The 16,678-nt window shown below is 37.5% G+C and overlaps 1 protein-coding gene across 1 annotated transcript; it reads left to right on the forward strand.

Annotated features, from left to right (window-relative positions):
* The first annotated feature begins 514 nt into the window (after window positions 1–514).
* Window positions 515–8,594, forward strand: ponzr1 (plac8 onzin related protein 1). The gene is made up of 4 exons (XM_081391964.1): window positions 515–651; window positions 1,331–1,423; window positions 1,841–1,986; window positions 8,051–8,594. Exons 2-4 carry the CDS (start codon window positions 1,333–1,335, stop codon window positions 8,183–8,185), a joined length of 372 nt encoding a protein of 123 aa, XP_081248090.1. The 5' UTR covers window positions 515–651; window positions 1,331–1,332; the 3' UTR covers window positions 8,186–8,594.
* The last annotated feature ends 8,084 nt before the right edge of the window (window positions 8,595–16,678 follow it).

Here is a 16,678-nt window from a genome sequence, read left to right on the forward strand (position 1 = left end):
TTGTCACTCAAATCTGATTAGTTGATTAGAATGTTGATTGGTTTTTCTTTGTTCTGTTGAACACACAAAAAAGATATTTTGAAGAATGTTGGTAACCAATCCGTTACCCATTGACTTCCATATAATATGAAATATACTATGGAAGTCAGTGGGGACCAGACACGGTTTGGTTACCAACATTCTGCAAAAAAAAACCTCCAAAACATTTTGTGTGTGTGTTCAACAGAACAAAAAAAAAAAAAAAAAAAAAAAAAACTCATACAGGTTTAGAACATCTTGAGTGTGAGTAATGACAGAATTTTAATTTTGGGGTGAACTATCCCTTTAAGAACATGTTGGAGACTACATGGTGGAAACACCAATAAAATAATTTAAAACAAACTGTTTAAATACGTATTAAAAGGATTATTTCTATAATCATTTGTGTTACAATGTTGATATATTAAATGCCTCGAGCGGAAATCTCATTCCACAGAACTACTACTACTAAAAGAAATTTACTACGTGTCGATACGCCTTCTCTGTGGTAAGCAGAAAACAAACAGGCAAATGAATGCATCGCCCAGTGTTGCTCTCATTTCTGGTAACATTCGTTTAGGTTTCATTTTCCTGAAGACCCCCAGTGCTACACTTCTCCAGACTGAAAGCAAGGTAGATGACACTTTTTTTCTTTTTTACTAATATATCGAATGTTTAATGCTATTTTAGATTTTTCTTCAACAATTAAACGTGTTTATCGAATAACTGCGCGATAAGAGTTTGTTTCTTCAAATGATGGCGTGCTTTAAATGCGCAATGAAATATTTTATTTCATGCTCACATGTTGTTTAATCAGAAAACTTTACCTTCACAATAAGCACACAATCTAAAAATTATAGCCCGCTTCTAAAAAGAGAATAATAGGCTACTACATTTCCAGAAAGTTCTGCATTTTATCGGTCAGATTCTCAAAATAGCTTTTTTTTCCCCCATTCATGGAAAAAGGAACGGTTAATAAGTTCACTTTCACCTGCAAATGTGTAAAACTTTTAAGGGAGTTTATAACTGACTCATTTGAACAGCAAACAGCGACTTTGAAAGAAATAAGTGTAATGAGAGCCCCCCCAAAGGACTTTAGCGGAAAGGTGTCTCTGCAACTCTAACAATAGTGAATTCAGGGTGATTGGGACACTTTTTTTGGAAACCGTGTCCCAATCGACCTAAATTCACCCTATAGTTTAATATTCTTGGGAATAAAGTGTGGCACTTGTAGAAAGCGAGACACATTACTCTTTACTTCATTTACCTCGATATCCTTATCTCTCTATCACCGTCCATTCTTTCTTTACAGTCATGGCAACTACTACGGTTGTGACAACCCAGCATGTCTCCTCTGGGACCTGGACCACAGGCATCTGTGACTGCTGTTCTGATATGGGCACTTGTAAGTCTACCTACTGAACCATGAACTCTCGGTTCCCTTTCCCACAGCATGTTTGAATGTGCAATCCAATCTGATGCTGGTTTGATGTTGCATAATAAGTTCCAGAGTAGCACTGAAAATGTCCGGAAAATCAGGCACCGCCTTGCTCTCACAAAGCACCAATTTAAATAAAGTAGGAACAGTGTTAATGTAGGCCTGCTTTATGAGATTATGCAGTTGACTTTAGGGCGAAGTTTTCTTTTAAATCTTTTCTTTTTAAAAAATGACATTCATGTTTTCTGTTCCTGTTTATAGAATTATAAAATTTTGAGATCTTTTCAACCTCAACTTTGCATAGAGATGTGGGTTGTAACTAGTGCTTTAGTGCATGCCCAGCTCTAAAATCAACTCATGTGTGTGTGTGTGTGTGTGTTTCAGGTTGCTGTGCCCTGTGGTGTTTCCCATGTATGCAGTGTCAGACGGTGTCGCAGTTTGGTTGGTGTTTCTGCATGCCATTGCTGGACTGCTGCATGATTGTGTCCTGCTGTCTCCGCCAGAAGATGAGAGATCAGTACGGTATCCATGTGAGTTTACACACACACACACATACAGACGCACACATGTGCAGCAGATGATTTATAGAGGAAATACTAATAATAGGATGATGCTAAAGCTCGCACAGAGGAGATGAGAAGATTTGTTAACCGCTAACAGCTTCCTGTTTGGCTGGTGAATGCACTGACATGCCCCTGGCACAAAATACTGCGAACAAAATCAGTAAAACTTTGTGTAAGTAAAAGTAGCCGTGCATTCTGACGAAGTAAATGCGTCTGCAATCAACATAGAAACCATAAATACCTTTGTTATATTGTTACGTGTGTGAACTCAAAAACAAAGAAGGGCTGGATCAAAATGCAGTGAGTTTAATTATAATTTGATTAACTCAAACCTTGCTTACTCGAGCTATGCTGGTTCCAAAAACACGTCCGGGAGTTCAGTCAAGTTCAATCAGCTCAGAGTATGTTAACGGTTAACACGCCAGACATTCTCAACAGAGCAGCGAATCGATGAGTCACCATGGAAACAGACGCTAAGAAGAAACGCGCCATACTACTTCTTTCTTACTTAACTAGCCTACATACTTATTGCAAATCACCACCTATTTAGTGGTTGTGCAATCATTTTTCACTCATTTAGTTTAATAATCATTAATCACTGTAAATAAGAATGATATCGTTGTATGATGCTAATTATATAATAAAAAGAAAGACTGATTAGACTAAATGACAGTCTTGTGCTTGCAAAGATAACATGACTGTTAAAGTTCATTTTTTATGTTTAGTTATTTTGCTTCCACATTACTTGAAAGGTAAGATATATCATATGTTTTTTTTTTATTATAGAAATACATTATAGCATAGAAAATGCCCTGTTGCAAAAAAAATAAAAAATCTGAACGCAGATCAACAATGTGTGAGATGATTATATATATAATATATATGTATATATATATATATCGATATAGCTATATATATATATATATATATATATATATATATATATAATATTATGTGCAATCTGTCACGCCCACTAGAGCCCGAACACTAAACTAACCCAGGAACATGAGCAGGTTATGTTCAGAGAGTAAGTTGCTATGGCTACTTACATATCCTGAAAGTTACCTCCGTTTTTTTGGAACTGAAAGTCGAGGTTATCCGCTTACTCACCCTAAACATACACGGATATGTCACATAGCCTGCTTTCTAGAATACCCCCCTTTGGGAACAGAATGAGTGCACTAAAATATAACATCCATCAAGTACATGACTCGACAAGGAACACAAGAAACACTGGGGTTTAAATACACAAGGGGTAACAAGATAACAAGATAACAAGGGAGAGTGATTAATCGACATGGAAACACAAGAGGGTATCTATGGGAACTAACAAGATTTAGGGAAACAGGGCCATCGGACACGAGCAGGGAAGACACAGAAAACAGTGAAAAAGGCTGAGATCGTGACAGTTATATTGGTGTTTGCTCTTCAAACAGTATTGTCATGATGTCGTTTGTCACACTGCGTTCATGGCTTAGGTGTTAAGCTATGTGTGTGCTGTCTTAGAAGGAAAGTTCACACGTAAAAGAAAAAGTAATCTGTCATCATTTACTCACCCTCATGTGTTTCCCTGTATGATGTTTATGACGTGTATGACGTATGCAGTGTTGGGTAAGTTACCCTAAAAAAGTAATTAATTTCTAGCTACTTATTACATTTTCAATATTGTAATTAGAATACTGTAGTAATTACTCTATAATCCCATATAAACCTCGACCAGTTGAACAATGCAAGGATAGACATGATACTGCTCACTTAATTCTTTCATATAGATCCTATAAAATTGCATAAATTATTCTTGAACTGAACAAAGTATTTAAAGGGTGAAGGTTACATCAAAAACATACATTTTAGCATTATTATTCTTTAAATTTTGATGTTAAATCCATAAGAATACATAAGAAGTAACTAATTAATCAAAAAGTAACGTTTAATAATGTTAAAATGTATGTTTTTGTTCAGTTCAAAAATTATTTATGCGATTTTATGTTATAGAGTTGAATACTGTTTTTTTTTCATCTGTGAAACACAAAACAAGATAATTTAGAGAAAGTTTTTGTTCATTTAATTCTACAACGTTGGTCCAAAACTTTCATTGTATGAACAAAACGACACATTTTTCATAATATAACAAACACTTCTTTATTATTACAGTATTCTAATTACAATATTGAAAATTCGAAATAAAGATTTCAATCAATCAATCAATCAATCATCCATATTTGTGCTACAATGTTCTTGAATAGGTCTGTTTGTAATTTTCACATCCTCATTTGTATGAGTTTTGCAGTTTACCTCTTTCATTTTTAATACAGAACTGAGGAACAGATGTTAATGAAGAGGAAGTAGATGAGATGTGACAGTTATTTCATAACAAACTAAATCTTGCATTCTAAAAAGTCCTTTATGGATGCGCGTTATGGCCATATAAAAATATGGAAATACAATAAACCCACTTAAGTATCGCGTCTCTGTCAGAGGCACCATAAACCTTTATAAATGATTGACTAGTACTATGACTTTGATATTTAACCATATGAAACCATACCTCCATCAGGAAGCAGATCCATCTGAACTTTGACTTACTTCCCAACACATGGCTATTGTGAGTGTGTAGCTTCATGTGAATGCTATATTTGTGCATCTAAATAACTGGTCATTGACCAGATCTTGTCCAAAAATGTATGCAGCTCTTGATGGAAATGACATCACAATATTTATTTCCATCAAGAGGCGCATACATTTTTGGTCAAGATCTTGTATTGACAATGCAAGCGTCCAGCACTAGGGTAAAGTCTCCTCCAGCACATCCCAATGACTTTCAATAAGTTTCAAAGGTCTGGACTCAGAGGAGACGATTCATGTGTGAAAATGATTCTTCTTGCTCTTTTGAGCCTTTTGAATCTTGACATTGTCATCCTGGAATATGGCCATGATGTGTCTTCCTACATAATGGTTTAAGAAATGAAAAGCTACACACTCCATCAATAATTAGGGTTAGAAGAACTGTTACCAAACATATAACACGCTAGTAACATAATAATCACTGCAATAATGATCCAATCATAGAGTCTTAAGCATTTGCCTATTTAAATCCAAACAGTGACTTTTTTTGGGGGGCCGTGCAGTGTATAACATATGCCTAGAGCACCTCGTAGTGGTCATTATATAAAACACAAAAGGAACCTACATGAGATATTGCTTAATAACTTAACAGCTTTAAAGCAACATTTTTTACCTTAAAATAATGTTTCCAAAATCGTATCAGTGGTTCATCAAGTCGTAACAGGGTGAAAGGCACTTCTGCATTCACTTTACGGCCCTATATCTGCTATAACCACACTATGCAAATTTGCCAAACCGCGTTTCTGTAGTTCGAATGAGAAATAAGAAAACTGCAAATTTGACTTGCTTTATGTCAAGCGTTACAATAATCATTCGTTTCTGATGTCGCAATACATTATACTTTCATGAAATCATGCAACATACTCTGCCTTGTCAGTGGACATCGTTCACTCCAAAGCCGGTGCTGGATAAACAGCGAGCATGCGACAGTAGTTATTTATGACAGCGGTAATGGACAATTCCGCTTCCAACCTGTAGGGGGACCGAAGAGGTGTTAGTGTTAGTGTAAAAATATACACAATTTTGACAGAATTCAGTCTAATAAGATTAGTCCCGCCAGGCACTAATTTGCAGACTCCTATGCAGTTGCAGGGTCCACTTGTGGACACACGTGTCTACTCATCATGGGGGAGGAGAGAGAGTGAGCCAATCAGCAGTAGGGGGCGTGTCCACTCATGATGGGGGAGGAGAGGGAGTGAGCCAATCAGCAGTAGGGGGCGTGTCCACTCATGATGGGGGAGGAGAGGGAGTGAGCCAATCAGCAGTAGGGGGCGTGTCCACTCATGATGGGGGAGGAGAGGGAGTGAGCCAATCAGCAGTAGGGGGCGTGTCCACTCATCATGGGGGAGGAGAGGGAGTGAGCCAATCAGCAGTAGGGGGCGTGTCCACTCATGATGGGGGAGGAGAGGGAGTGAGCCAATCAGCAGTAGGGGGCGTGTCCATTCATGATGGGGGAGGAGAGAGAGTGAACAAGAGGGAGATTTGAAGAAAGACTGTAGAAAGAGAGATGGCTGAGAGACATTACAAAAGAGGAAAGCTCAGAGGAATATCACTGGGAAAGAAGGGTTATGATCATGCAAGAGCTTTAGGATCCGCGTTAATATTAGAAAAGCTTTCCAGCGCCGGAGAGACCTGAGCGGGAAGGCCTGAAAACAGACGCTGAAGTTGCGTTGTTTCTGCTCCATACGTAGCACCACATTTGCTTTATTTTTCACAAAGCTTTATTTTGTTCCGCTTGAATCGTTTCAGCTATGATAGAGAGACATCCACTCTTGCATTGAGTGTTGGTGCAATTTGCGGTCGGAGGGAGGGGTGTGTTTGTTTGGGCTGATTTCAGATATCAACAGTGTTTCTCAGAACTCATTTACTGCACCTTTTGGCAGCAATGGAGGCAAAACAGACCAGAGAGAAATTTCAAAATGGATGATTAAAAAAACAAAGGGAAGGAAAGAAAGAAAAATACTGTGTGGGAGAGTTTTAGTTAATAGTTAACCAGGACCAGTCAAGTGCTGGTTTTGTGATATGTAACAGCTTTGAAGCGTTGTATATGACAATAAACCAGTAACACCTATGGGGCTTTCCAAATTACCACACTTGCGGTCTTTGCACTTGACCTTTTGTCTACTTTCATGACGTATTTCCTGTTTCTGGCTCAAGTGTAGGCATAAAGACTGCAAGTGTGTGAGAAAATTGATTTTCAATACTTTGCATTTTAAAATAAACTTCTAAATGTCTGGTCAGTTGTCCCTATGTAACAGAAGACAGAATTTAAAATTGTGTAGCTTCTAATTAAGTGATAAAAAAAAGTGATGCTGGAAGAGGTGTTAGTGAGGCCAGCAGGGGGTGCTCACCCTGTGGTCTGTGTGGGTCCTAATGCCCCAGTATAGTGACGGGGACACTATACTGTCAAAGAGCACCGTCCTTCGGATGAGACGTAAAACCGAGGTCCTGACTCTCTGTGGTCATTAAAAATCCCAGGATGTCTTTCGAAAGAGTAGGGGTGTAACCCCGGCATCCTGGCCAAATTTGCCCATTGGCCTCTGTTCATCATGGCCTACTAATCATCCCCATATACTGATTGGCTTTATCACTGTCTCCTCTCCACCAGTAAGCTGGTGTGTGGTGGGTGTTCTGGCGCAATATGGCTGCCGTCGCATCATCCAGGTGGATGCTGAACATTGGTGGTGGTTGAGGAGATCCCCCTTCTATGTAAAGCGCTTTGAGTGCCGAGAAAAGCGCTATATAAATGTAATGAATTATTATTATTATTATTATTAAAAAGCAGTTGCAATTGCAAATGTTGTACAAAATACATTCATTTTTGTACCAATAAAAAGAATTTCCAAAAAGAACAATTTGTTTTACTACCAAAATACATGTAAAATCTAATTCATTTAACTTACAGTGGAATGTTTTCCTCTCTATATCTCGCGATTTCGGGGGATGCGATTCCCTGAACCTAAAGCATGATGGGATACGTTTAGCCTTGAATAACGCTCCGATGCGGTATTCAAGAGAGTGTGCATTTAGTGTGCGTTCAGGGCATTGCGCTTTGCCATTTGGACAGTCTTGCACACTTACTTCCTGTTGCGTACACGCGCTCTCAAGTGGTCAAGACCGCAAGTGTGTGTATTTGGAAAGGCCCTTAATCCTGCCTTTGCTTGGAGAAGCGACATTTCAATGTAAGATTGAAGGAAGTAAAGTCTCTGTTTGGGCTATTAAGGAAATGCAACTATGTGATTCATATCAATTTATGTTCAACATCTGGGACTCAACTAAGTGCTATTGGCTAAAATGGGACACTCCCATATTTGCTCCACCCTAACATCCTGTTTCAATAGGAAATACAACAGTTTGTATATATTATATAATTTTGAATTCATTTGACTCTTTGTTTCTTCCTCAGGGTTCGTGCTGCGATGACTTTTGCACAATCTGCTGCTGTTATCCTTGTGCCTGGTGTCAGATGTCTCGAGAAATCAAGACTCGTGCCCGTTCTGGCACTGGCACTGTGATCACCCAACAGATTATGCATAGTTAGAGATCAGTTTTGCTGTGAGTTCTGGTAGTTTGGGCAAACATTCATACAGGAGTCGAAAACCGGTGCCCTACCTAGTGTTGAAAGGGTTTGTAAAAGTCTTTTATTATTGTATGCATGACTGCCTCATATAAGTTGTCTTAACCTGTTCCACAACTCTTATATTCCGTGACTCTGTTCTTCTGTTCTTTTAATTCTGTTCTGTAGATTACAAAATACAAAACATGGACACAGCTTAGACATAGATTTTACGTACTGCAATTGTATAATCAAAACAAGATATCTTAAAAAAAAAAAAAAAACATTCTTATTGCTTTAATAAATTGTTGTACAAATCAGTTCACTCTGTTAGTTTACTGTCAGTTTATTTGTATTAGCTCTTTTCAGGAATAAAATGATGAGGTAAAAACCTGTTCAGGCATGTTTATATTTGTGTGCACTGGTGCATTTGCTTATTGATATTTATCCCGGGTGTGAGAACACAAAAAAGATGATGCTTACAGATGAATCATGGATTCCCTCCACTACACACACACAACAACTTTTGTTGTGACACCATCTATACATTTACATTCTAACTAAATATATTAAAAGTTATCATATTCCTTTGCGTAAGTGCTATTTCCACATACAGATGGTGTTCACAAAAATGCAAATAAAATTTTGCACATGGTAATTCACATTTGGAAAAATACTTTGCATATTTTCACTTCTCGTAGCATGTTGTTGCAAATTTGAATCCTTACATGCTCTGGTTTGCGCTGGCAACAATTCATTGATTGTGCACATCATGTTTGACTCGCTCCAGTGGAAATGCTGTTCCACAAATGCAAAATTCAAACATAGGAAGGGAATTCTTTTGTAGACTTCCCCAAACCCAGAGGCCTACTGTACATTTACTAGCATTGTGAAAATGTTTACTTTATTCTGGTGATATTTGTTTTTGAATTATTCTGTTCTATTTTTCTGTTGTTTTTGCAAACTGTGTAATGCCGTTCTCAAACTCCCATGGGTTTAGTGAGGTCTTTGGTCAAACTGCATGTGACTTTAGCTGCATTCAAACCTTTGTTGACTTAAAGGTATAGTACACCCAAAAACTAAATTCTGTCATCATTTACTCTCCCTCAAGTTGTTCCAAACCTGTATGAGTTTCTTTCTTCTGCTGAACACAAAAGAAGATATTTTGAAGAATGTTGGAAACCTGACAGCTAGCCATTTAGTTTTTTCCTTTTCCATAGCATTCAATGGCTACCGTCAACTGTTTGATTACCAACCTTCTTCAAAATAACTTCTTTTGTGTGAGACACAGGTTTGGAAGAATTCGAGGGTGAGTAAATGATGATAGAATTTGCATTTTTGGGTCAACTATCCCTTTAAAATGCCCCTAATGTGCTTTTGTATAACATCCAAAACCCACAACAACACTGACCAAGCAAATAAATATAGTAAACCATAGGATAAAAATGACAAATTATTTCCATGTTTTTGCCACAAAATTACATTTATTACGTACTGAAAGCCCACACTCTCTTTTGCACACTTGCACAGAAACGTGTTGTTAGTGCAGCTCTGAAGATTTGATCAGTAAAATAGTTTAGCAACTTAAAAGCTACATGACATTTCTCACTACTCACTTAAAAATGTTGGGTTAAAAAAATAACCCAACGTTTTTTAGTGTGTGTATAGCGAGGTAATAATGGCGCTGTTCTTGAAGCGGAAAAAACGTACAGTTTCGCTATTAGAGACGCTGCTGTTGAACACAACACATATTCAGGTAATTCTCTCATTACCGCCATGGTTGTGCATTATTTTCTAATAATTCAATTGCCTGTCATCAATTTTTGCTTATGTGAAGGTTCCTAAAATTTTGTTTTGGAGTCTCTTACAATAGGTTCATGCATTAAAGGGATAGTTCACTTTGAAAATAAATTTTGGTATGTTTTAGCTTACCTCAAGGGCATCCAAGATGTAGGTGTCTTTTTTTCCGCAGTAGTTTCAATTTGGATATTTTTAGGTCAAACCGTTCTTGTCTGTCAGTCATTTCATGCAGGTCTATGGTCACTGTCTCAAAGAACATGCACAGAGTCCAAATTAAAACAATTCCCCATCGTAAGTACACATTGATGGCCTAAGACACGAAACGAGCGGTTTGTGTGAGAAAACGAACAGTATTTATATCGTGGTTATCTCTTGAACACAGCACACGTCCAAATGATCTGACGGCGCGGGCAGGTATAGATATATACACTAGATGTCGCTTGGCTACGGTTTCGTTCCAATGAACTGCAGTAGCCAAGGCGACATCTATGTATATATCTATACCCGCCCGCGCCGTCAGATCATTTGGACGTGTGCTGTGTTCAAGAGATAACCACGATATAAATACTGTTCGTTTTCTCACACAAACCGCTCGTTTCGTGTCTTAGGCCATCAATGTGTACTTACGATGGGGAATTGTTTAATTTGGACGATGGGGAATTGTTTTAATTTGGACTTTGTGCATGCTCTTTGAGACAGTGACCATAGACCTGCATAAAATGACTGACAGACAAGAACGGTTTGACCTAAAAATATGCAAATTGAAACTACTGCGGAAAAAAAGACACCTACGTCTTGGATGCCCTTGAGGTAAGCTAAAACATACCAAAATTTTATTTCAAAGTGAACTATCCCTTTAAGGTAAAAAAACATCTTACATTGTCTCACAATGTACATTGCACATCACCTCATCTCTCAAAGAGTCTGAAAACAGTTTGTTCGAAGATTCAGTCTCTCTAAACCCCTCCTTTCCAAAAGCCTACTCTGCTCTGATTGGTCAGATGACCCAGTCTGTTGTGATTAATCGACCGCTTACACTGAAAAAAAAAACAACCTGTTGGATTAACATAAAAAAAAATATGTACATCGGTTGCACATATTAAAGTTGGGTTTATGCAACATAATTTATGTTTGTTAAATGAACATGAATGGCACAAGACTAAAATATGGTTCGATGAGAAACATAAAATAATCATGCAGGGAATACGAAATACATTTTTGCAAATTGAACAATCTGCCCATTGCCATTTTTTCAGTGTATAGTGTGTGTCGGAAATCAAACGCCCATTACAATATCTGAATTTCAGCTCTGGATCTGCCTCAACACTTCATGAATGCTGGCGTCGGTTTTACCATTTCAATTCCAGCACTTCAATTCCTACAATTCCTCGTCCTTCTGAAGTGCAGGGTCAAAGGGTCAAAGTAGACGTTGTTCACAGGCAGCCATTGAAGATCATAGACTGGCATTATGCAAATGTATTACATAGGTTTGTAACAGGAAGTGAGACTGGAATTACTAACGACTCATTTCAGCAGTTCAGAGTCGATACTTTCTTAATAGAAACAATAACTTTATTAGTCATGTAGATGTGCACTTTTAAAACCTTGCATGAAAGGTATAATATTTAAAAAAGCATAACATGGGATCTTAAAAATCAAGACACACACATAAATGTTTCTGGTCTAACAAGATTGCCTGCATATTTTATAACCATATGTTTTAAGTGATATAATGATACCAATCTACTGGAACTATCAAAAATCTGCTTTTTACTTTAAAATACTAACAACCTGTCCATGGCCAATACTCATACATAGATGGTCCCACACAAAACACCAAAAATTGACATTAACGATAACAAAAAGAAACAAAACTATTTAAATAAAATATAATCATGTGACGAGTCACACAGACACTTCTGGGAATGTCCTTTTACCGCTTTCACCGTAAATGATATGGTATTTCATATTTTTTTTTCTATTTTAAAATACTTGCAGTTAACCAATTAACAGGTTTTTACTGTGGTGTTTTTCAGTTTTTTTAATGTAAAAACTACTAAAAAAATGTACAGTGTGAAATTTACAGTATATAATGCAGGCACAGGAATGCATCTGAAACTTAATATGTGTCTTTTCCATGTTCACATGGAACATCAACAGCATGAAATAGTCCAAGGAATGTGCAATGTCAAGCACAACACACACTCTGCTAGTTGAAAGGTTTGGCCTTGTGGGAACAAAACAGAACAAAACACTGACATCCTGTATCAGTATATGCTTAAATCATCATAAATTAATAAAGTGTCTTTTACAAGTTTGACTGAGGCAAACTAAGCACAACCACTGTCCTTGACCATTCAGCAATAACAGTTAAACTCCTCATACAGGGAGAGGTTTCATTTTATGTGAAACAGTTATTTTGCTGCACTTTGAATTGTTGGACAGCTTCCTATCTGACTGACCTTGAGGGAGTTTCTTCAACCCAAGACACTGCAGTTTTATATCTTCCTTCTCTGTTTGACCCAGAATTAATTTTTCAGACTACAAGCAAAATTAGCCCTAGAACATCTTTTCACATTCACGGTTTGTGTTCCCAGGCTGAAAGACACTGTTTACGACTCCTCTTTTCTTTTTTATTCGTTTGGAAGTGTGCCATCAGACCATCCATTATTCTCAGAAACCGAGTAATCATATATCCGTCCCTCCCACGGCTCCTTGCGCAAGCTCTCCACCGCTCCCTGTGAGAGAGAAAGAGGAGGAGAGGCAGGACATGAGTGGGAGAAATTCTAGATGAATAAAGATAAGGTCTGTAATAGTGAAATTTTTTCCCCTTCTTTTTGGGGAACATGCAGCCTTTCAAGCCTGGGCAAAACAGATGAAACTAGAGAGTTTTTTTTTTTTTTCGAAACGATCTGTCATTTTCTAAAAAATAAAATAAACATATACTTTTTAACCACAAATGCACGTCTTGCACTAGCTGTGATGTGCCACGCATTACGTAATACCGTTGAAAGGTCAAGCGTGACATAGGTGGAAGTACCGATTAATTACAAAGCATGCAAACGTGCATAACTAAGTCAAACAACATTTACAAAAAAATAAAAGGTAAAACAACGATGTTGGACGATTTTGAAGTTGGAGGAGAAAATTAGATGGATTTTTCGCCCTACCCTACCTTTCTGAACTGGAATACGTGTGACCTTTCAATGTGATTACGTAATGTATGCGTATCGCAGAGCTAGTGAGACGAGCATTTGTGGTTAAAAAGTAAATAAATGTTTTTAGAAACTGACCAATGGTTTGGCTAGATAAGACCCTTATTCCTCGACTGGGATCATGTAGAGACTTTGAAGCTGCACTGAAACTGCAATTTGGACCTTCAAACCGTTGGACCCCATTAAAGTCCACTATATGGAGAAAAATCCTGGAATGTTTTCCTCAAAAACCTTAATTTATTTTCGACTGAACAAAGAAAGACATTATTAAATTATCAGTAAATTTTAATTCTGAAGTGAACTAATCCTTTAATCACAAGAAAATCCTCCCATACCAGCTTGGGTGGTAAACGAGGAATGTTTGGAAGTAAAGAAACAGAACAGTTCCTGGTCTGAAAATAGCGGAGGAGGGGGCAGCTCAAATTCAGAGGACAGCTCTGCGTAAACGCAGAAGGAAACAATTTGTATAAGTCTTTAAAATACCTCAGTCCTTTATTGCACCACACCAGAGAAACAGGGTCGATGGTTCATGGGGGAAATGAGTGTTTCATAAATAATGGCATGAAAGTGTGAAGAGTAAAAGTGATAAACTTAAAATATCTCCTAAATTTAAACCATATCTTAAAAGTTGAAAATATCAGTAAATCTGGAAGGGTTAATAGGCAAGGGGGCAGTAAGTAAAGCCTTAAAGGGATAGTTCACCCAAAAATGAAAATTCTGTCAGTAATTACTCCCCCTCATGTTGTTCCAACCCCGTAAGACTTTCGTTCATCTTCGGGACACAAATGAAGATATTTTTGATTAAATCTGAGAGCTGTCTCACTCCTCCATAGGCTTCTATGTTATTGAAACTTGCGGGCCCAGAAAGTGAGTAAAGACAATGTTTAAAATAGTGGCTCAACCTTAAGTTTATCAAGCGAAGAGAATACTTTTTGTATTTTTGTGGCGCTTCTGGGTTGTACATCAGAACGTAGGCTCACTATTGGCCAGCATCACACACATGACCAGCGTCGGCCAAAACGTTCTGACGTACAACTCAAAAACGCTGCGCTGATACACTACGTGAACTCACTCAGAGGCCCACACAGGAGATATGAATAGTTGAATAAAGTTGTTATTTTTGGGGGGTTTTGCACACAAAAAGTATTCTCGTCGCTTGATAAACTTATGGTTGAGCCACAGTAGTCACTTGGACTATTTTAAACATTGTCTTTACTAACTTTCTGGGCCGATAAGTTTCAATAACCATAGAAGCCTATGGAGGAGTGATCCAACTCTCAGATTTCATCAAAAATATCTTAATTTGTGTTCTGAAGATGAACGAAAGTCTTACAGGGTTGGAACAATTAAGGATCAGGGAAGATTATACCAACTTTGAAAGATTTCGTTTGAGCTAGCAAGCGGGTATAATTGGCAGAAAAGACAGATGATAGAGATCTAAGTGACATTAATCCCAAGATATTTAAACCAGACCTACTCAGTCTAAATGGGACATCAGAATTTTTAAGTCGCAGAGCCAAGGCGTTTACGGGGTAACACTCACTCTTTTGAAAATTCATTTTATAACCGGAAAAAGAGCCAAATTTATTCAACATAATTGAAAGAGTAGCTGTGATCAGGTTACAAACGTATAACAACAAATCATCGGCGTAAAGGGATAATTTCATTTCGATATCAGAACAAGAAATTCCTTTAAATAACAAGGAGGACAGAGGCTCAATGGCAAAGCAAATAGCAAAGGGGAGATCGGACATGCCTGACGTGACACACTCCTTAATTCTGGAGTATTCTGAGAATGTTCATTAGTGTGTACATTTTCCAGGGGGGTTAGCACATAAAAGACATCCATAAAATCCAACCATTCCCAAACCCACATTTTTAAGTACAGCAAAAAAGATACAGCCACTCAACTTGATCAAATGCTTTTTACGCATCGAGAGCAATTGCCTCCACCAGGGACAACAGAAGAATGTTTGGAGTAAATTATGTTTGAGAGAGTACAAATATATATAAAAAAGCTGTCTCCCTTTAATAAAACCTGTTTGCTCTTGTAGTCCCTTCAGTTGGATCCGCCTAACAAGAAGGATAAAGACTGCAGTCTCTAGTGTCAGTTGTAGAGCGCCACTTGAGATTAGAGGTGTGAGGTTTCCACGCACAGCTCTCACTGTCCTACGTCATTGAGCCAACACTTTTCCCACTATCTTAGCATCAACATTCTTTAGTGAAAGAGGCCTGTAGGAACTGGTGGGATCTTTATCTTTCTTTAGAAGTAATATTATGGAGGCTTGAGTCACGCTCAAGAGACTGCATAAACTAATAAGAGTAAAGGGGTCAATTTATCTTGAAATTTCTTTTAAAAATATGTAGGAAAGCCATCAGGGACTTGAGCTTTGGATTGCTAGTGTTAGTTAAACTACACGTTTACACTGGGTGGTGGAAATTTATCGACGAAAAGATTGAAATATGGTTAAACACTTCAGGAGCATCCAAAATAGCAAACTAGTGTACTCCATAGCTCCTCAAACCAGAAGTCCTGGATTATTTTGAATGTTTGAATTAGAGAAACAACTGGTTATTTGATAAGTTATTTGCAGGTGACAAGTTCAAACTTTTTGGTGAATGATTCCAAGAGTCGACAAACAGTGGTTATGTTGTCTGGTAGCTGCTCACAGACTTGGCTGACTGCTGTGTCTGTGTGGTTTGGTGGTTATCCAAACTCAAGAACATCTTGTAAAAAAAAGAAAAATCAGTGCAGGCCTCACATAGCTAACTGCTATGTAAGGCTAGGGCTGGGCGATATGGAGCAAAAAATATATCTCGATATATTTTGCTATATCTCGATATACGATATTTATCTCGATATCTTTACAGGAAAAATAACCCCCCAAAAACTACTGCAAAAACAAATATGCCAAATACCACAAAGTCTTTTTTTATTGACGTGCAAATAGGTAGGCAGTTCATGTAGGAACAAAGTGCTTCTGCGACATTTAAAAAAAAAAAATCCCTGTATACAAAAATAATAATTTAACTGTAAAATAAAGGAAGAAATAATACATATTGCACCATTTTTAATAAACCTGTATAGAAATGTCATTACTAATTTTGGCAAATAAATACAAAAAAAATGCCATATATCCCCCCAAAACTGCACAACTGTAGAGCAAAACATTAATATAAAAAAAGTGATAAAAATAAATCTAAAAATTTACATGATTGTTACAAAATCACACTGTCTGGGGCCTCTGTCTGGAGAACTCAGAACAACTGCTAGCATAAAGTTTAAGGTAAAAATAACTGCTATTAAATTACAGTATCTTACTACTATGCAATTAGATAAACTGTTCATTCATTACATCACTTTACCTCTGTCTTTATCCACCTTTATCCTCTTCTCTTCTTTTTGACACTGTATATAGCAGAATAGGTAACTTAGGCTAATGCTAATTTATAATGTGTCATG

The sequence above is a fragment of the Scardinius erythrophthalmus genome, assembly GCF_964197995.2.
Source record: "Scardinius erythrophthalmus genome assembly, chromosome: 2".
In the NCBI taxonomy this organism is placed as follows: Eukaryota; Metazoa; Chordata; class Actinopteri; order Cypriniformes; family Leuciscidae; genus Scardinius; species Scardinius erythrophthalmus.

Bases quoted from the DNA above. Each gene is read 5' to 3' on its own strand.
- ponzr1 (XM_081391964.1), top strand. From the start codon at position 1,333: ATGGCAACTACTACGGTTGTGACAACCCAGCATGTCTCCTCTGGGACC. The intron at 1,424-1,840 runs GTAAGTCTACCT...TGTGTGTTTCAG, and splicing joins CTGTTCTGATATGGGCACTT to GTTGCTGTGCCCTGTGGTGT. The intron at 1,987-8,050 runs GTGAGTTTACAC...TTTCTTCCTCAG, and splicing joins GAGATCAGTACGGTATCCAT to GGTTCGTGCTGCGATGACTT.